General features: G+C 31.7%; 1 protein-coding gene across 1 annotated transcript; it reads right to left on the bottom strand.

Annotated features, from left to right (window-relative positions):
- Positions 1–19,751: 19,751 nt before the first annotated feature.
- On the bottom strand, positions 19,752–22,341 carry LOC123212004 (serine hydroxymethyltransferase 4-like). The gene is made up of 4 exons (XM_044631018.1): positions 21,600–22,341; positions 20,468–20,858; positions 20,276–20,377; positions 19,752–20,203 (listed from the first exon to the last, which is right to left on the bottom strand). The coding sequence occupies exons 1-4, from the start codon at positions 22,275–22,277 to the stop codon at positions 19,959–19,961; spliced, it is 1,416 nt and encodes a 471-aa protein (XP_044486953.1). The 5' UTR covers positions 22,278–22,341; the 3' UTR covers positions 19,752–19,958.
- Positions 22,342–22,751: the final 410 nt, after the last annotated feature.

Genomic DNA, 22,751 nt, shown 5'->3' with positions numbered 1-22,751 from the left:
TTGTATTCTTTACACAAAACATATCAATCAATAACTACATATGGATGTTGATATTCTGATCATCAAGATGAATCATATTAAAAATTATAAGTCTTATTCTTTTCTTTTCCAAATTATACAATAGTTGACACATCAAAATCTTTTTATATTAGAATAATACTATACGTATTTATTTTAGATATATAAATGGATACATACTTATATATTATCATGTGATTGAATATTATTTTATTTTTAATTCAAAATAATATAATACATATATAAGTATGTATTTATTTATGTATATAAAATAGATATATATAATTTTATTGTTTATACTTTATCTGTATTATCTTAGTCTACATTGTATAGGATGCAAAATTAAGTATACCAATCCATGTAAATAAATCTAATCAACATATTTAGATAATAATAATATAAATAAATAGAATATTGATGCAATAAAAGCGATCAATAAAAGATGGAGTGAAAGCTTGAGGATAAAGAAAGGAGAAAAGTGGTGGTAGGCCCTTTATTTAACCCACAAATACCGAGGCGGTGCCCTTGTTGGTGAGATGGCGACACTTCCCCTTTTGTTTAATTTGTTTATTTTTGCCTCGCATGGCATCGCATGCCCTTCATCATTATGTCTTGCTTCCTTTCCACTCTTTTTGTTAATTATATTTACTTTTTATCTAATATTAAATGATTTCGATTCTTAAGATGTAAATATAATCAATATATTTATCTTTTATTATTTGATTATAAAGATTAATTATCTATTTTTATTGGGTTTAATTATGCTTGTATAGTAATTAAAATTTTTTTATAAAGAACAAATCCTAGAAGGAGTTATTTTAATAATTTGTTTCAAACAAATTAATTGTCTTTGATAGTTTATGGACCCTCATAAATAAATAAATAATATATATAATATAAAGATTTTGAAAAATAATAAATTACATGAATATATTTTTAATATATTTTTAGGTTTGTAGATAATATATTATCATGTAATTGAATTTTATTTTATTTTTTAATTTAAAATTACTTAATCATATGATAATATATTATCCTTGTATCGAATTATGTACATATAATATTATTCTAAAAAAAAAGAATTATATCAATTTGGCAATTAAGACTGTTTTTAAAAGTTTCTTAAAAAAAAAATCATATTTCAAAATTTTAACATGATACCAATGAATAAAACCCATTGTTTTAAAAATCAAAGTGGATAGGTCGTTTCAACTGGTTGAACTAAAAATCGACTCTAAGTCCGTTCTAATTAACATTAAAAATGATTTACTTATTGAGTTGTCAAACCCGATCAAAACCGACAGAACCGAGTTTAACCAAAATTTAAGGTATTTTTAGAAATTTAATTATTTTTAAGTAATTTAATTATTTTATATTAGACTGGATGAATTTCTAAAGGTTTATAAAGAAAATATAAATTTAAAAATAAAATGAAAAAAATATTTCATATCCATTAAAATGTCTTTTATAGACAATAATTTATAGAATTATATATATATATTTTTTTGTATCATAGAGACAATTTTTTCATCTAATTATTTTATTAAAATTATGTGAATAATTATTACTATTTAGAAATGATATATTCTAATTAATTTTGTTTTTTGTAAATTTTTAAATAAAACTATTTATTATAATTTGATAATAAGTTGAACTGATTAATTTTTATTCAAATTATAAACTAATAAAATAATCAACTCAATATCCAATTCGGTTTTAAAAATATTAATAAAAGCTCTATTTGATGCATCTTTAAAGTAGAAGAATGATTAACATTTTTTCATTTAAAGTTTATCTGTGAAAACACTTCCTTCCAAAATTTAACTCAAGTAAATGAAAAATTGGCTCTCATTATGCACAAATTACAATTACCAAATTACCGCATATTAAAACCTCTATTTCCTCTCTCATCTTCTCATGTTTCCTCTCTCAACTTTTCTTCTTTTCCGGTCTTCACCATAATCAAAATATACCTTGAAACTAATTGGGCATTAGAATATTAACATCTGGTTAAAATTTTTTTACTAATATATCAAAATTAAATTTTTTATTTAATAATTTCAAAATTAGTTATTAAAATTAAGATTTGTTCTATTTAATATAATTGATTCGATCTCAAAATAATAATTCAATTAAAATAAAATTTCCTTTTATAAAAAAGAAATATTCACATTTTCAAACTATTGTCATGGTCACTACCACGACCTCAACCTAAACCTAGATAGAACAAGTAATGCCTTCAAGCATAACATAGCTAAACTTATCTTTAAATGCAATGCAATACATCTCTCCCCACCACAACCACCAAACCCTAAACTCATTTCACCTCTGTCACGACTTTCTCTCTCTCTTTCTACTGTCCAAATCCACTCACCCTCATTAAAATAAATTGAAGTTGATCATTTTGGTGCAAGATAAACGTGTGTCGGTTCCATAGGCTGTTTAACATATTAGAGTTTTTAGTTTAACAATAATATTTTCGAAGAATAAAATTACGTAAATCTATTTTAAATATATAAAAAAAGAAATTACATTTTCCATTTTGGTAGGACCAGGGTTTCTGTCGAAGCTGTATTCCACGAAACCCGGCTTGACTTTCTTTAAAGAAATTGAAATCTATCCATTTCAGCCTCTTCAACACTACAACTACCGTCAAAACAAATATCTAACTTTCACTTCTCCGGCTGAACAACAAAGAAGACTACTCAATCAAAACAAAATGTCCGAATCCGCTCACCTCCATTGCACTCTCCTCTTCATTTTTTCACTCCTGTTCCTTCAAATTGGTGATGGGGTTTCAGTTTTGGCCCTCAATACCACCGAAATGGATGCCATGGTCAAAAGGGTCTGCAACACAAGCATTGAAGATTGTTTAACTGAGCCAGAAGTGGACTCAGAGAGCAAAAGGAGGATGTTGTTGATGCAAAAGAAGTATATTAGCTATGACACTTTGAACAGGGATATGGTTCCATGTCAAAAACCTGGTGCTTCTTATTATGAATGTCATGTTTCACAGGCAAATCCTTACAGCAGAGGTTGTGAAATCATTACTAGATGTGCTAGAGGATCTTGAGCTTGATCCGAAATTGCTTGAAGCAACTGACATTTTGTCTTCTGGGAACTGGTAATGTAATGTGGTGTCCTCTAGATTTGTTTATTGTATGCATATGTAAGACCTATATGTATTGTTATTTCCCACATAACGAATGTTTAACTTCTACTTTTTTGGAGATCTTGTGTGCCTTCCCAAGAGTGTTTGAAGTTTGAACATACATTTGATTGCTTCATAGGGAAATTGTGAAGAATATGCCTTTCACCCTTTAGCGTTCAGATTTCTTTTGTAGAAATTTAAGGTTTCTGATTTTTCTTTCCTTTCCTTTTCCTTTTTTAATTTATGTTCCTCTAGATAACAAGTTAGATCATAATCTGTTTCAACATCTCTAAGTAGTATGCAGAAAAAATTTTCTTGAGTAACAACTTGATTGTGAATGTGCTCTAAAGTTAAAACCAAATTGGGGAATTTTGTAAGGAAGGAAAAAAATTAAAATAAAAGTAAACCACCCTCACAGGTAGATAAAGGTCAAGAAATAAAATGATGAAAATCTGAATCTCTGGAAAGTATTTTTCATTTTTCTTTTTTCGTTTGCTACCAAATTTTTGGGTTTATTCTTCAACAGTCTTTACAAGTGGAAAACAGAAGGATTGCACCAATGCATATTATGGACTTATGGAGTGCTATCCTTTTTTCCTTTTTTTCTGGTAAAAACTTTGCTTACATAGCATCCTTGCACCTCGCTTCACGCCATGCCAAGTATCAGTTTTTCCTATACACATTGGTGGAGGGCCCCCATTGTGTGTATCAGTGGGAATTCAAAATCCCATCATCAGTGAAGAAAGCTCCTTGATGCCAACTAAAACCGAAGTTAAGAATTTAGATAGCATGTTTTGCTGTGAGAGGAACATCTAATGTGCTATTCAGCTAAAAGATAATGTACCTGGGCTCTAGTCTCTAGACCTGTGATTCGAACTGCTGCCTGCCCTCTCCACTGTGCTTCTAAAGCGAGAACTTCTGTTATGACTAGCAACATGTAGGTGGTTCCTCAGATGGCATCATGACAATATTTAAGTTACTATAACTGATATCCTGGTGAAGTAATAATGATAATAACAAAAGAAGTGTGTTGACAATTAAAGATTAACAAGTGCACATTGTAATACTTGATCAGTGGTTTCATTCTTCATACAAAATGATTGTTGTTTAGCTTTGTCCTTATCCTGAATTATTCACTTCTATGCATTAATTTTAGTGGTCGGTTCAACCTATATATTTTATTTTATTTATTTATTGAATTGTGTAAATTGTAGATATTTCTGTATATGGGTTCTTTTGAATGGCATGAGTTCATAATTTCGTCTATCTTATGATCATTTCTTGCCTGTATTACTCATAATCTCCTGAGGATTAGATTAATTGTGCCTGGTTGTGAACTGATACTTGGACATAATTTCATGTGCAATCAACAGTTATAGTTACAGATGATTGCAATCATTGTGGTATAGGGGTTTCTGATGTTAAGCAAAGATTCTTGATGCAATTATTTGTAATTAAAGTTTTTACCAACAGAAACTGATTAGAGGTAACCATCTATTCCTGGTTTCTCCTTTTTGTAGATGCAATAACAAATTATTACACTGTTGTCCTACATTTTAGACCTTCCTGCAGCAGATTTCCTGAGAATCAATTTGACCTCTGGCCTGCTTTGTATTACTCTGCTTAAGCCCCAGCAAGACAATGTAGTTCTACTGTAATAAGCGAAACTAATCATTAATAATCCGAAATTCGGTGCCTTAAAAATCAAGAATTTATTGACTTCGTGTGTGATGCTTGAATCTTCTTATATGCAGACCAACCTATTTATAGATTTTTATTGCATGCAATAGATGGGTGTATACTCTGATTTAGATAATTGGATGGTCAATTTAGTTACTTGAAGTCTTTTTGAATGATGATATTAATTCCAGCAAGCTGTGGCTGGATTGACAATTATCTGTTACGGTTACTAAAAGATTGTGATCAATTTATAACTGTGTTGTTGGTTCTTAAACAAACTAAAACAATTTGAAAGTGTTTTATTAAGATGATGTTCATGTATTTCAATTAGATTTTCTCTTTTTTCGATCATCTTAGAACATTTTATCAATAAAATTATGTGTGTACAGGTGATGTGTTATTATATGATTGAGTGATTTTAAATTCAAGATAAAGTAACAATAAATCATATGATGACACATTATCTGTATATTAAAGTTTGTACATACATGTAGCATTATTTATATTTTATTTCTTTGTTGAACGTGAATGGTTAGGGTTAGTTGCATTCATTCTTTTTCTTCTAAGTTAATTGAGGATCCTTGGAGTCTGATATATTGCCTCAATGACATCAAGTGTGATCTGTTTGTGTGTAGATCAAATTCTACTAGAAACATTAAGCTCCTTGATTTATGATTATTGGCATCCAAATTTACATCTTGTATTTTTCAAGTGAGTTGTTTGGTGCTCTCAAATTGTCTTGAGACCATTTGAGGAAAGGTGTTAGTGTTTGACATTTAGCAGGCATCCTCATCCGTTCGAGAAATTTATGTGGATTTGAATGCAATACCGCACATACTTGACTTGAGGTCTTCTAATTTTAATAGGTTTCCCTATCTAAGACAAGTTGAAGCTTTGTTAGGCCTAGCCGATGGGCCTCAGGCCCTTAATGAAAAATTATTATAAATATTTTATGTAGATGACTTTAATATTTGTCGATAATAATTATATTCAACATAATTATGACGATCCTTGACTTAACTAAGTGGTAAAAATGAAGAATAGTTGAAAAAAATGTGCACCTGTTGTGAGATGGCTTCCCACGTGTAAAGATCGTTGACACATGAAGAAAGGAAGACAACGCTATGTAATTCAATATTTTCAATATTTGTTGGCTTAGAGTTATTTTTCATTGGTTATGGGGTGGTGGGAAAAGTGTATAAGATCATCCCCCACCTCATAGTTATGTGAGTGCAATTGTTATTTGATAACCTTCATTCTATAAGTATTTCACTTCTTGACAATTAAAGAAGTTTCACATCATTTTATCTTTCTTTCTTCTTTCTTTGGTTATTTTTCAATGATTTATAACTCATTATCAGCACGATTAATTTAAATATATTTTAATATTAATTATTTTTAATTATATTTTTGTTTTATTTGTATAATATAAATAGAGATATTCTAATTATGATATTATTTTATTTACAAAATACCAACCAGGATTATTTCAATTATCATTATTATTCTGTTTAATCTTTCAATTATATTCCGTTTGTGAAAAGCAAACTATAATTATATCAATTTTTATATTATTATAATTATATCTTATTTGTAATTTGAAGTTTACAAAATTATAAATCTAGACCAGAAGTTCTCAATATTATTTGAATATATATTTATATTATAATAATTGTATCCGATTTATAACCTAAAGTTAGCAAAATCGTAAAAATATATATTTATATATATATGGGTTCGAAGTCCCAAATTAATACAAAATATTTCTTTATTTTGTATTAACTATATTACATTTGCAACTTAAAGTTTGCATAAATTATGAAAAAATATAGACTTGAAGTCTGAAATATAATTAGAATTAAAGTTTTAAATACTATAATATTCAAAATACTAATTACAAAACCAGAAGTTTTATAAATATGAGATAATATATGAACCTAAAGTTTTAAAAATTAATCCTAATATTTTCCCTACAAAACCAATTGTTTTATAAATATATGATAATATACGAACATCAAGTTTTAAAAATTAATCTCAATATATTTTTTACAAAACCAGAAGTTTTGTAAATATGATAATATTTAAACATAAAGTTTCTAAAATTAGATGGATAATATTAAATGGGTTTTTTACACAATTTTCCACTTAGAATTTATGAGTTTTGAAAAAATAATTAAATAAAATGTCTCAAAAAGACAAATCCAAAGCCACTATTTTACCTGTGTCACATCTTTGAAGGATTGTAAGTCGAATATGTGGATATAATGGTAGATCCACTAGATTCGTGGAAAAATTTGAAAGATAAAATTTGAACATCAAATTCAATAATACTCCTAATGATTCTGTAATTTAGTGTAACTCTATGATGTTTAAAATTTTTCTTTGGTTAAGATAATATGGAAGATAAAATATTTTTCACCTTTTATTTTTCTTATAATATGTTGTAGTAGTAGCAATATCGAGAAAATAAATTATGAATCAATGTTATATTTCTCGTTAATGAAAACCATCAAACGCACCCTATAAGTATTACATTTTTCTCTAAAGTAAACGCAACTATCAAAAGTAGTTATTATGGGTGTGAGTAAGGTTATGGATGAAATAATTTTTTATCTGAAAATGGTTATAATATAAAATCTCAGTCATACTACTAAAAGTGAAGTAAGAGTATAACGAAATAAAAAATAATACAAAGTAAATCACAAAACAATTGGTGTGATTGTAAATCTCATTGATTATATACCTGTAGTACACACAAACATTGGATAGATATATATTAAGCATCCATAAAAATTAAATTTATTGATAATTTAGATCTTGTTGATCTAATGAATTTTGATATTTTAAAACTTTTTTCAATAATAAAAATATAAGTTAGTTGAGTAGTGATGTAAACCCCTAAGATTTTTATAATTAAAATTCATCATATATAATTATTTTGGAGTCAAGAATATTATTTTTGTGTTTTCTTATCATTTTTTCCTTCTTTTCACTATTTTGTGTACTTTATGACTAACATAATTTTTAAATGAAAGGATACGAACTCAAAAATTGAATCATTGACTTCAAAAGTTGATGATGGAAACATGTGTTTGGTGGATACTGCAACAACGCACACAATTCTTAAAGAAAATTTTTTTTCTTAAAGAAAATTTTTTTTCTTAACTTTAAGATCGATTAAAGCTAAAGTAAATACTATATCAAGATCAATAAATCTGATTTAAGACTCTAAAAGAGCCACAATTTTGTTGAAAAATGAGACCAAATTTAGGATCAATGATACATTATAGTCAAGTAGATCTAAAAGAAATCTACTTAATTTTAAAAATATAAGAAATAATAGTTATCACATTAAATGCATGAGTAAAAATGGTACAAAATTCATCTGTATAATTGGTAATACTTCCGAAAGAAGGCTTATACTAACAAAATTGTCCGTTTTATTATTTCAATTATATTTTACAATCATAAAGACAATTGAAACTTACACAGTATCAAATTAAAATTTCTCTAATCCAAAAATCTTTATGTTTTGACATGACTCTCTAAGTCATCCATGATCTATAATGATGTGTAAAATTGTTGAAAATTCACATGGACATGTATTAAAGAATCACAAGATTTTATTGTCCAGTGGAAAATTTTGTATCGCTTATTTTTAAAACAAATTAGTAATAAGACTATCTCTCTCTAAAATTGGAGTTGAATCTCTATCAGTCCTGCAAAGGATTCAATGGGACATATGTAAACTTATTCATCCACCAAGTGGGTCATTTTATTATTTTATAGTCTTAATTGATGTATCTACATAATAGTCTCATGTTTGTTTATTATCTATTCAAAATGTTGCTTTTACTAAATTATTAACATAAATTATCAAATTAAAGACACATTTCACAAATTATTTAATTAAGTCAATACGGTTAAATAATGTTAGTGAATTTATATTCAAGATATTCGATGATTATTACATGTTTATGGAGATTGATATTGAACATCCAGTCTTTCTTGTCCATACTCAAAATAGATTAGCTAGGTTTCTTATTAAACGACTCTAGGTAATTGCACGTACTTTATTTTTAAAAACTTAATTATCAACTTTTATATAGGGATATGTTATATTATATACTGCAGCGTTAATTCACTTGCGATCTTCTTTTTATAATCAATATTTTTCTCTACAATTAGTTTTTGGTCATTAACTTGATATATCTCATTCGAGAATATTTGATTGTACTATATATGTCTCTATTACGTCTCTTCAACGTATAAAAATGGAACCCCAACATTGTTTGAGAATTTATGTTTGATATGATTCACTATCTATTATCAGATATCTTGAACTATTAACAAATGACTTTTTACTGCATGATTTAGAGATTGTTACTTTGATAAGATAACATTCCTACCTTTAGGGAAAAAGAAAATGTCTCATGAAATTACGCATAAACTTACTTGGTACGTATCTACCATGTCTCATCTAGATCATTACATATCTCAAAGTAAAATTGAAGTGTAGAGGATAGTACGTTTACAAATTATTGCCAACCAAATGTCTTATGCATTTGTAGATATGACAAAAGTGACAAAATCATATATACCAACTGTCAATGCACTAACAAGAATTAATATGATGCTAAATAGTCAGTTCAAGCTATAACTAATCAATCTACTACACTGTTTGATCAAATGACACTATTCCTTAAAAAAGAAAGATAAATAATCAAACAAATATCAATCATGATAATCCTAAAGTGATTGAAAAATCCACACTCTCTATTATTTCTCTAGAAGACGTTATGGTCCCTAAAGAGACACAAGCCGTTAAAGTGGTACAAATTCTTGAAGAACAGGAAAATGAGGATATTAAAATATCTTTAAGGGGGTGTTTGGTTGCAGTTTTATAAAGACTATTTTGGTAATCTATTTTTTATTATTTATATTTTCTTGTTTGGTTTATCAATAATAAAATATTACGGTAATATTTTATTATCAATACTGATGTGACAGATAATATAAGTGGTAATCTGATTACCACATTTACCTTAGGTTTTAAAAGATTACCAAGATAATTTCGATTTTAGTATGATTATATTTTTATTTATTTATTTTGGATAAAAATAATTTTATTTTCAATTAATATAACAAATAACATAAAAAAATATTTTAGAATAATTTACTTAAGAGTATTTAAGTAAAATAATATACTAGTATTCTTTTATTACTTCTAATCAAAACAATAATTATTTATACTTATCTATTTTACCAAATTTTATCAAACATAGTAATAATTTATATCTAATAATCTTCAATGTTTTTTATCTTCAAGGTAATCTATCAATTTTGATAATAAAACATTTTCCAAACTAAACACCCCCTAAATTATACTTATACACTAGAGATGTGAAACAGTTAAACGGTTAACATTAGTGATGTATTCTCATTTGCAGTAGCTATTGAAATTATGAATGATGACAATTTTGAACCATGTACTATGGACAAATGCAGACAAAAATATTATTGGCCTAAATTGAAAGAAACAATTTGAGCAGAATTAACTTCTCTAACAAAATGTCAAGTGTTTAAGTTTGTAATTCCAACACCTAAGACTCATAACCCATTCGATATAAATGAATATTTATGAGAAATTGAAATGAGAAAAATAAGAGCACTAAATATAAAACAAGACTTGTAGCCTACGACTTTTCCTAAATGTTAGGTATAAACTTTGATAAAATATATGTACCTGTGATAAATATAATTACATTCAGATAATTGATTAGTTTAACAATCTCAAAAAGACTAGATATGTGTCTAATGAACGTAATTACTACTTATTTGTATGGACATAGTTACTAGATATCAAGGAGAGTAATTTTTGAAGTTTATCACATATTAAATAAAATATGTATTATACTATTTTTTTTTAACTAGGTTTTGTCTCACTAGATTTTCCTAATAAAGTTTTTAATGAGACAATTTTAATCTGTCTAATCTTATTTTATAAAATATTAAATACTTATGTTCATTTATTTTGATTTTTATCTCATTAAGATTTTCTTTAGTAAAATTAATATAATTACTTATAAATAATAAAAATCCAAAAGGGAGGACTGTTGTGGGGATATTAATTAAAATAAGCAGGTTTTTTTCCATTTAAATGTTTTTAGGCAAACGCACAGTTATTTTACTTTTATAAGCAAATAAATTTTGAATTCCCAAAATACCCCCTCTGCTTATTACTTATGTTTAATTTAAAGAAAAAAAATTTTCGAAAAACTTTCAAATCGTGTATTTGTTACATTCGGTTGAAAAACTTATTCCAAAGATCAATTCCCAGTCCAATCGAAAATATTAACAAAGTGAAAATTTTGGCAAAACAGGGTGCGTAAAGTGCGTACGGGCGTAGAGTGCGTTAGGTGCGTGGGTGCGTGGGTGTGTATTGGTGCGATTTGAGTGCGTTAGTGCGTGTGGGTGCGATTTGAGTGCGGTTTTCAGGGGTTATTCAGCCCATTCGGTTCCCAACTTCCAAAACACACAGTAAAAAACCCATTTGGTTCTCATCTTCTGCTATCTACTTTGGTTGGCTTTAGTGAGATTGGCATTGTGAGATCGTGGATCGAGAATGTCATCGGATTCGTCTGAGGTAAGTGGATCTCTGGATGCATGCTTTTAGTTTGATTGGTGTATTTTGGCTGGATTTTACTCTTTCTGTGTTGTCAGCGACGGAGAGAGCGCGCACTGGATTTTTGACTGCGCACTCCGCAGGTATCGCACGCACTGCGCACGCACTACGCGCACCTTGTACGCACCCCATACGCACTGTTACCTATATTGCAAATTTTCTGTTTTTTCAGGATTCTGTTCAGGCAATTTCAATCAATAATAGGCCGGGTGAATGACGTTTCAATGAGGCCTATAATTTTACTGCTATAATCAAAGTTAGAAGCCATGTTGAAACAGTAAAGCATATTAGAGTTGCACTTACTCCTAGACAAAAACAAATGTTTAAAGAATGTTGTTTGGGGCAATTTTTGAGTTTAGAAATTCTAAAATATAGTTCTCCTCTTATTCATTTTGTATTATTCCGACAGATTAATAAGGGAGTATTAGGTGAAGAGTTTTAGTTTCGGCTGAATGGAGTAGATTGTAGATTTGGTCCTATTGAATTTGCTTTGATAACAGGATTAAAATTTGGTGACGAGATGGATAGAAATGATAGGATAATAGGAGATTTAGAGCTAAGGAATAAGTATTTTTCAGGGGTTAAGCATGTAACCTATGGTCATGTGATAAATGTTTTTAAAGAAAAAGCATAGGGAAGTAATGATGAGGATATTGTAAAAATAGCTGCTTTATATTTGCTTCACTATGGGTTAATGGGAGCAGATAATAGGAAGGTTATTTCAGAACATACATTAAGTCTCGTTGATGATTGGGAGGCTTTTAATAGATATCCATGGGCGACACCTATTTGGAAGATAACTGCACAATCAATGAGTCGAAATTTACATAAAAAATACAAGGAAATTTGTTATGCATATCCACCATTTTCAGAGGATATCCCAACTGTATCATATGCGATAATAGGATATGTAGGGGCTTTTCAGGTAATAAAATGTTAAATTTATTTTATATTTATGTTAAATATGTATTTATATTAAAGATATATCTAATATGATGTTGTTAATATTGTAGATTTGGATATATGAAACGTTACATAATTTAGGGTGTTTCGTAGTTTGTAAGAGTAGAGACAGTATTTCTCGAATGTTAAACTAGAAGAGTTTGGAAGGTCCAAGTTGGGAGAATGTTTATCGAATATTTAAAGCTTCGGAAGTATGTTATTACTCTATATATCTAATCATATAAATTTAAATATCTATTTTTTAAAATTTTGTGACTAATTAATTTATCACATTTTGTAGGATGTTGTGACTCCTATTTTGATTCTATCCACATCCGAGCAACAGTTATCATGCTACAATGATGTTATAGAGTATGTTGGTGAAAACGAAGAGCATGATAATGTATGTGTTCCTATAAGCTCTTCTCCTAGAATCCAATCTCTATTTTCAGATCAGTATAGGCATTAAAACACACTTATCTGTAGTCCTATCATATCAGCTCCGTCTATCAATAGCCCCATCATGGCATCATTTCAGTCGACTACAGAAACAACCCCCCATGTCACTACCCCTGGTCCTACTTCAAATATTGAAGATAAATTCAATCAACTTCAGCATCTCATTGAAGGGTTTATGCAAAAAGTTGATGAGCGATTTGGAAACATTAACGAAAGGCAAACCAATCTTAAAGCACGTCAAGCGTCAATAGAAGCCAAGTTATCTGAGTTGTAACATACGTATAACGCAGTCCCTTTCATTCAGGCCAATTTTTTTTCCATATTACTCATTATTCAAAACCATTTTTATGGTTATATTTTTATGATTATTGATAATATTTTCTTTGAAATTTTAGGATGATTCTGAAATGGAGATTCAGTTTTCTAGATAGGATGAAATGGAACTTCCGCAATCAACAGACGGCTTGGTAGAAACACCAATTCAACAACGATCTAATACTCGTAAGACTTTACGAGGAAGGATTGTAAAAAAAGGTCGATCGCTTCGGAGTTCATACACTGATCCATTGAGATAGCGTTGTGCACGAGAAGTATTCAAACCCTCACACCCGGAAGGTGAAAACGATAACATGGTAAAATTTTTAAAATGGCACGGGGAAAGTCCTGAAGTTGCAGCGAATACTTTTTTGTTTAGGCTATGTAGAAAAATTAACTGGTGGAAAACATTATGTGAAGATAATCAATGGTTGACAGATCAGGTTCGTAATATATATTCACTAATTATTTGTTTATGTATCCATTATAATGTTATTGTAATGATTTCACTATATATTTACATATCTGATGATACAGCATATCGATTCTTATTTGGTGGTGTTGCGACATGCATTTCCATTGGCTAAATGGACTTGTGTAGATACATCTTTCGATGGGTGATTGCCACGTGAGATCAAGAATCTGGAAGAAGTTGGACCTGATAATTACCAGTGGCCACGATTATTTCTAAACCCGATTGAAGGAATAAATGATCCAACTTTAGATCGTGGTTATATCTCATGGGCTTATGTAGATAAGGTTTGTCATTTTATAATCTTATTGATTAATAAATCAATTGATTGGTTTAGGGTTGTTTGATTTACTTATTGTTATTTCGTCAGGTTTATATTCCAATTAATTTTGAATGTCAGTATTGGGCATATGGTGAGTTGGATCTAAATGAATGGATTCTAACCGTTTATGACTCATCATCGACTTTCTTTGACTCTACGGAGAGCTTCTCTCAGGCGATGGCACGTTATTCGTATCTTCTAGCCATTATTAATGCAACGAGTTATTGGCAGGTTAAGGGTGTTGAGCCTCGGATTGAGCCCTTGACAATCAGAAGACGGACAGATGTACCGCAACAGGGTGCGGGCTCGGGTGATTGTGGGATATTTACTATTTATATATTGGAATATCTTGCAACTGGACGTGATTTGATTTTTACTACCACTAATGCATCCTTCATGCGTTGTAAAGTTGAATCTAAGATATGGAAACACGGAGGAAACTCATATGCTGATGCCTTTGAGTGATTGATTGAATTATGATTATATGTTATGGTTTATCATTGTTATTTTATTTATATTATTTTTGTCATTTTATTAGTTATTTATGTTACATTGTGATTGATTTTTGTCATTCTATTACTATATCTTTGGTTAGTTGATGGTTGGATGAAGTGATATTGGTTGATGGTTGGATGAAAGCAATTGAAGTATCGGTGGAGAAAATATCGCTATTGGAGTGTTTGATTTTAATATATTGTTTTGTTTTAATTTGATTATAGGTTGGGAAATATTAAATAAACAGGGGAAATGCTGCCGAAATTTTATTGTGAAATTGGCCAAATGGTTATGTAAATGCATTAAAATGCCTTGGGAAAATTTGATTTCTTTCATTTTGGTTCTGCTTAACTTCGGAGCATAAATTTGGTTATGCGTAACTTTAGAGTATAAATTTTGGTTTGCATTTCATTTCATTCAATTTAACAGAAAAATCAATATAAATACAGAAACAATATAAATCAAAAATCAATTAAGTAAAGACTTTTGGCCAAATGATGTAAAACGCAGCCTGCGCGCACTCGCGCAGCGTTAGCACTCCCACACCGCGCACCCCGCCCAGCCTTGCTCACTCAATCAAACAAAACAATACAAAATAATGCTACGAAAATCATGTAAACAATATTAATATGCATACTGCGTACGGGAAAGGAATATAGGTAATCATGTAAACAACCCTTCTTATTAACCTCTGAAGAAAGGAATACAAGACTATCACATTTACAAGCTATGTGCAACCCCTCCAAGCAGATTGCTCAATTGATACATAATAAAATAGTGATAAAGAATAACATGACGAGTAACAATAAATAGCACAAACCTGCTCGACAATTGAGTTATCAGTCAATACAATTCTTTGCTTGTTCAGTTTACCATATCTTCTCTTATCGTCAACAAACGGCTAATTATATTGCAAAAGTGGAAGGATAAATAACAAAACATAGAAGAAGTAAGCGATTTGAATTTAGACCCCTCTTGCAGACTCGACACCTAACAAAGGATTTGTACAAACCAATCGAGTATACCCTTTCTCATGACACCGATTGCATTCAACTTGACGGGTTTCCTCCCCTTGCGATGGCCTTCTATTGTGCTCCGAAGGTCGACCAGAACGTCGATGTCCCATCTGAGGTGGGTGGACTACACATATTTCTTCTTATTGCACCCATTCCGATGGATCGCCCAATGGTTCAACACTCTCTCTATATACTGTTTACCAATATTCAGTTGAGTAATACTTATTCACCCACGGATAATAGTGCAAAAGGTTTTGAAATTTGGCAATTGTTGCAACGTGTGTACATGTTATTTGTGATAGTTGAAATTTCCTGCATGTACACTCCTTCTTAGCAAGATCAACTATAGCAATAGGTTTACTCGGACCATGGACTTCATATTGATCAATTGTCATCGGCTTGACAATCATATTAGCTGACTTTTGGATATGACTGGCTATCTTCTCTTCAGCCCATGGAGTTAGGGAATGAGTACAAGCATCTGCATAATTAAATGAACACAGAAATGTTACTAATTTATAAATTATGAAAAGTATGAAATATGAGGAAAAAAATTATTCCAACCTACCATATTACGACGAGTATAAAACCATTTTTGTAAAGTTGAGCGCAAAAATTCAAGGAGCATCATCACTTGCAACTTTCGCGCTTGTCGTGCCAAGGCATTAAACGACTCAGCAATATTTGTAGTCATTATATTATATCGGATGCCAAGAAAGTATGCACGAGCCCAGCGTTGATAGTCAATACCCTCTAGATAAGCTGCTACGGTTGGATTTTCAGCTCTGATCATCCGCAAAGTCTCCTGAAAATCTTCAATTAGATATGCTTTCACAGCTCTCCAAAATAATCCTTCAATATGTTTTGTTTGTTTATACCGACTTCGCATATTTCCCTTGATATGAAGGTTGCACCAACCATGATGTGCATTCAGAAATACTTCCCTCACACAGCGAATTATAGCATGGTGTCTATCTGAGATAATTGCTAAATTAGGGATATCCCCAATACACCGATGTAAAGCTCAAAGGAACAGGCCCCAAGTTATCGTTTCCTCTTTTCCTCCTATGTCAAACGCTAATGGAAAATTTTGATTATTTCCATCTTTACCCACTGCAATAAAAAGTGTACCCCAATATCGACCTTTCAAGAATGCTCCATCAATACAGATGACCGGACGACAATAATCACGAAATGCCCTAATTGAACATCCTAAAGCCATAAAGACAAAATGAAATCGATGATCCCCATCCGTGTCTATTTGTGTAAGGGTGCTAGGGTTTTGTTATTCAAGGTTATGACAGAATGTCGGTAATAGTCTGAATGACTCCTCTGGCGAACCTCTTATCTCATTTAAAGCCCAATTCTTAGCACGTCAAGCCTGCGCATAAGAGATATCAATTCGATATCTATCTGTCATATCCGTGGTAATATCTTTTGGCTTATATACACGATCACCTGCAGTAAACAATGATTGTAATATTTTCCCTAGTGCTCTTTTACCCGCTTGTCTATGATGAGGTCTAATGATATCACGAGGACAAGTGTGTGTTCCAAACTTCTTTAACACAAAAATATCACTGTTACTTAACTTCATAACTTCTGCTTTCCATTTGCACCCTTTATTCAAACACTTTATATCTCATCTCTTTTTATTAGAATTTGATACTTTGAATTGATAACCATTTTCTAATGCATCCCTACATATGGTGTCAATTAAAACTTGTTTAGAAGCAAATTGATCTTTGATTTTGAATCTGCCATCACGTGGTGCAACTGCATGAATTTGACTTACGTCATTTTCTATATCTCTATATGGCTCTAGAACACCAAAAAAAGGATTTGAACCATGATGTGTTGAACTTTCATGCACTAACCCTGATGGACCAATCCCTGTGTTATCAACAACATCGTCACCTTCTTCGAGACCATCAATATCATTGACACAATTATAATCGATACCACCATCCTCATGAGCATGATATTCATCTTCTCCGCCAGAATGAAAATCATTTGTTGGTAAGTCACCCATTTGATAACATCCTTCAGTTGTATCTCTTTTGTCATGTGCCCAATCTTGATAAGGATTCCAACTAACACCAACCTCAATATCATCATGATCAACGTCGCCCATTTGATAACATCCTTCTGTTTCTGGATGTTGTTGTTCATTGTTAGCTTGTACATCTTCTACATGTTGCTCAATTTGGTTTGCCACCACTTCAAGAAATACAGAAGACTTTCTCTGTGAGCTAGACAACTTCATCATCATCTTAATATTATAATCATCTTTTAATAAATATGACAAATCACTATATTCTGTTGGATTTGACATATAAATTTTTATCTCAAAAGAATTTGTATCGATATTTAAACGAGAAGATACTGCTTCAATAAATCTATTGTAATCGATTTTTCTACTAACTGAAACTAACGATTGAACTCCACCAATATGTTTTAAATCATTATTACCTTCTTTGTGTCATTGCCCGCCAAATCCAAGCATGAATATCATCTCTATCAAAATTTTCAATTAACCAGATGGAATATCAATTGAAACAAGTGAAATGAGGCAAAGATGAATTGGAGAAAGTGAAATGATAAAAGTGAAATAAAGAATGAAAAGGTGAAACTGTGTTTACGGAGTAAATATCTTCATGTGTCTTCAAGCTAACAATTTAATGCATTAATTATTCAAATCAATTTTTATTTTTAAATTTGTTTGTAGTTGATTAACAATAATCAATTTTTTAGTTATGCAGTTCACGCAACCCGCACGCACCGCACGCACTGCACGCACCCCGCGCACTGCACGCACCGTGCGCACTCGGAACGCACCGCGTGCACTCGAAACGCACCGCGCGCACTCCACGCACTCTGCATGCACCCACCGTACTCTGCGCACTACGCGTGCACTCCACGCACTCCGTGCACTGTGCACGCACCCTGTACGTACTCAAGCATCCCATAAACTTATTCGAAAAACTTTCCGCGCCTACGCACTGTATGACATCTACAGGGTCGAAGGGTATTTTTGAAATTATAAAAAAATTTGCTTATAAAAGTAAAATAACTGTGCGTTTGTCTAAAAATATTTAAACGAAAAAAAATCTGCTTATTTTAATTAATATCTCAGTGTTGTGAGATGGCTTTCTATGTATAAAGATTGCCAACACATGACGAAGAGAAGACTCGGATATGAATTGGAAAATGGCTTGATGCATTAAATGATCTTAAAAAAATATGCATAGAAAAACATTAAATGAAACGCTATGTAATTTAATATCTGTGAGCTGAGTCATTTTTCATTGGTTATGGGGTGATGGGAAACGTGTATAAATACATCCCCACTCCATAATTATGCGGATGCAAATGCAATTTGATAGCCTTCGTTCAAAGAGGATTTTACTTTTTCACAAATAAAGAAGTTTCATATCCTCTTATCCTTTTCTTTTTTGTTTTTCTTTTCTTTTGTTATTTTTTTAGTAATTTTTGACTGCACACCTTATGTAAAACCTAATCTATTAATATAGAAGGGAAAAAGACAAAAAGCGTTATTAGTTTAGTTAAATTTATACGAAATGAGTCTTGTATTGTATTTATTTTAATCCTAATTATGTTTTTTCTTTTACAGTTATTTCTGATAAGAGTAATATTATATGTATAAATAAATTATCTAAATAAATGATAACATATTATCAAAAGATTAAATTTTATGTTATTTTTAGTTCAAAATTGTCCACTTATACGAAAACACATAATTGGTTATGTATAAATTTTTATTCATTATATATATACCTAATTTTATTATTCTAATAATATTTAATAATTTGGAGAACACTCACAATTATAGAGGTTATGTTAGATATATATATTTTTTTTTTTCCGACCTATTATGATTAAGAGGCTACATAAGATGCATAATTTAATTCTTACAAAATATTCGAAATTTTTGTGGAAAAGGAGAAAATTGACTCTACCCACAACTAGTCTTCGTATCATTCCACTTACCTGATGTTAGAAAGTGCTTTAAAATTGATTAAAGCTTTTGATAGATGAGGCGAGGATGATGAATCTGGGCCTGGGAACTAATCTTCTTTCTTGGAAGCTTCAACTTGATAAGGTCACCCACATTCTTTAAGTCAATAGCATAATGACTAACAATTCATTAAAAAAATGTTATAAGATCTCATCCCTTAACAACTGAGCAAGCACCTGATAGATTTCATTTTCTCATTACATTACATAATTGGTTGCTTATTGGTAAACTGCATAAGCACAAACCACATGATACACTCAAGGACCAACAATAACATCTAACTAAAAATGAATATTTCACTCTTTCTTTCTTTTTCCTTTATAGTGGACAGCAGTAAAAATCATCAGGAATTGAAGTTTTAGACCTAATCTTTATACTTCATCTCTGACATTTGGAAGCCAGGCATGTCAAATAAGCCTCCAAACTTCTCAACATCAGCCTTCAGCTCCTCAATATCATTGTTCTTCACCAGACCCTTGTTGAAGTCCTTCAATAGCTTTCCATGTTCTTTCTGGATTTTCAATGTGATGCTCACAGCACGGTGTAGGAACTCTCCTATCTGCTCAAAGTCCTTCTCAACCAGACCCCTTGAGGTCATGGCCGGAGTACCTATTCACACAAGGGGTGAGTTTCAGATCAAACAAACAACAATTGTCTACAAGTTTTATCAGCAATTCTTACCGATTCTCACGCCTCCAGGAGCCAATGCACTGCTGTCACCAAACACAGCATTCTTGTTTACAGTAATGTTGCAAAGGTCACAGACCTTCTCAACTTTGTTGCCTGCAAAACAAACATATCAAGCACTTAAACTGACTGTATGAAACTCAATCCATAACCACAAAACTCCTCACGGTAGGTCCAGATATTTACCAGTCAATCCAAGAGGACGAAGATCCCACAAAACAAGGTGGTTCTCAGTTCCGCCAGTGACAAGCTTGTAGCCCTTGCCCATCAGGTAGTTCCCAATAGCAACTGCATTGGCTCTGACTTGCTTAGCATAGACCTTAAAGCCAGGGGTCATGGCTTGCTTCAAGGCAACAGCCAAAGCACCAATCTGGTGATTGTGAGGACCACCTTGAAGAGAAGGGAAGACAGCAAAGTTGATCTTGTCTTCGAAGTCATAAACTGCATCTTCTGGCTGGCCCTTCTTTGGCGGTTTAGGACCTTTCCTGTAGAAGATCATACCAGCCCTTGGACCTCTCAAGCTTTTGTGAGTTGTGGTTGTCACTATGTCACAATACTCGAAAGGGCTTGCAGCTTCCTACACTCCAAAGAAACAATTTTTAGTAAAAAAAAAGAACTCCCGCAGAAAAGAACCTATTATAAGCGTCTAAGAAGGCTATTAAATTATGAAATTAAACAAAATTTTTAAAGATTTTTATACTTGTGCACTCCAAATCTCCAACAACAGATCTAACATCTAGCTATGCTTAAAATAAAAATAGATAAATAAAACAAAAGAACACATGATCCATCTTCCCAAGAAAACACTGTTTCTTTATCAACTTCATGGCAGGCTTCATCTCTTAAATCTTCGTTACTCAATTAAATCTTGCTTACTCAATCAAGATCCATATTTTCACGCTGAAGGAACAATTTTTTAGACTCAAAAACACTAAAACCAAATAGAACTCCCCCAGAAAAGTACTTAATACAAGAATCTAACAATGACATTAAATTATAAAATCAAACATTTAACTTTTGGAGATGTTACTTCTGCACCGCACATCTCCAACAAAAGATCTAAAGTCTAAGAAATTCTACTTAATATAATGACACTAATTTAAAATAAAAACATAAGATCCTTTTTTTCTTATTCAAGAACCATTTTCTCACCACACCACATACTCAAAATTAACTCACTTTCAAGCAAAAACTGACACTTAATTCCACCAAAATGACATGCAAATGAATTCTCAAATCAGCAAAAGCAGATCTAAACAGCCCACTGGAGAAAAAGCAATAAGAAATCCATAAAATCCAGGTCGGGAATTAAACATACCTCAGCGGCAACGAGGCCACTGATGTGCGCCATATCACAAAGCAAAAGCGCGCCAACCTTATCGGCAACAGTTCTAAATTTCGCATAATCCCAGTCCCTAGGATAAGCACTTCCACCACAAATAATCAATTTAGGCCTAAAGTCCAAAGCTTTCTCCTCCAACTTCTCGTAATCAATATACCCAGTAGTTGAATTCACCTTATACGGCAAACTCTCGAAGTAAATCGACGTAGCCGAAATCTTCTTCCCTCCAGAAGTATAATACCCGTGAGTCAAGTGACCGCCCGACGGAAGATCCAGCCCCATGATACGACTATGCGGCTCGAGAACGGCGGTGTAGGCGGCGAAGTTCGCCGGTGAACCGGAGTACGGCTGAACGTTGACGCCCCATTTGGTGGGGTCCAACCTGAAGGCTTGTAGAGCTCGGGACCTGCAGAGATTTTCGATCTGGTCAATGTACTCATTGCCCCCGTAGTAACGGTTGCCGGGCATGCCTTCGGAGTACTTGTTGGTGAGGGCGCTGCCGAGGGCTTCGATGACGGCGAAGGAGGTGAAGTTTTCAGAAGCAATGAGTTCGATTCCGCGGCATTGGCGTCGCTTCTCCTTCTCGATGAGATCGTGGATTTCTGGATCCACGGCGTCAAGGGAAGAGTTGCCCCACACATTCACTGGATCCATTGGTGCGTGGATTCAGAGAGGAAAAGAGAAGAGGGGAAAATGAAAACTGTAGGTGGAGGAGTGAGGTCTTCGGGGTTTAAAAAGAGGTTTGCGGGGGTTGGGGGGTTTATCAAATTACAATTATGTCCTTTGTTATTTGCTCTTTGTGTATTTGTTTGTTTTCAGATCTGCTAGTGTTTGTTTGCGCGGCTTAGCACGGCTTGTCTATAGGGATATTTATGTGGCCCCTCAGAATTCGGATAGTATTTCTTAAGTCCTATAAAATTTTATAGTAACGTTTTAGTCCTCATCAGTAAACCGCAGGAGAAAATTTGATACAATTTTGCATTGAAATTAATAACTGTTTTATTACTGAATTTCATTCATTAGATATAGAAAAAGTAATGAGTTTTGGTGCTAAATTGTTGGATTAATAATAAATTTCGATTTAAATGGATCTGCTTTTTAATCTAAAATAATATTCGATGTTATTTA

This window comes from Mangifera indica, chromosome 3, assembly GCF_011075055.1.
Source record: "Mangifera indica cultivar Alphonso chromosome 3, CATAS_Mindica_2.1, whole genome shotgun sequence".
Classification (NCBI taxonomy): Eukaryota; Viridiplantae; Streptophyta; class Magnoliopsida; order Sapindales; family Anacardiaceae; genus Mangifera; species Mangifera indica.
The sequence above is the reverse complement of the archived record's forward strand: the minus strand, read 5'-3'. Positions and strand labels throughout refer to the sequence as shown.

What these genes read in the sequence shown, in the direction of transcription:
- LOC123212004 (XM_044631018.1), bottom strand. Translation starts at nt 22,277, where the DNA reads ATGGATCCAGTGAATGTGTGGGGCAACTCTTCCCTTGACGCCGTGGAT. An exon ending in GTGGCCTCGTTGCCGCTGAG is followed by an intron (nt 20,859 to 21,599) that starts GTATGTTTAATT and finishes TTTGGAGTGTAG; the next exon opens with GAAGCTGCAAGCCCTTTCGA. An exon ending in TCCTGGAGGCGTGAGAATCG is followed by an intron (nt 20,204 to 20,275) that starts GTAAGAATTGCT and finishes TTGTGTGAATAG; the next exon opens with GTACTCCGGCCATGACCTCA.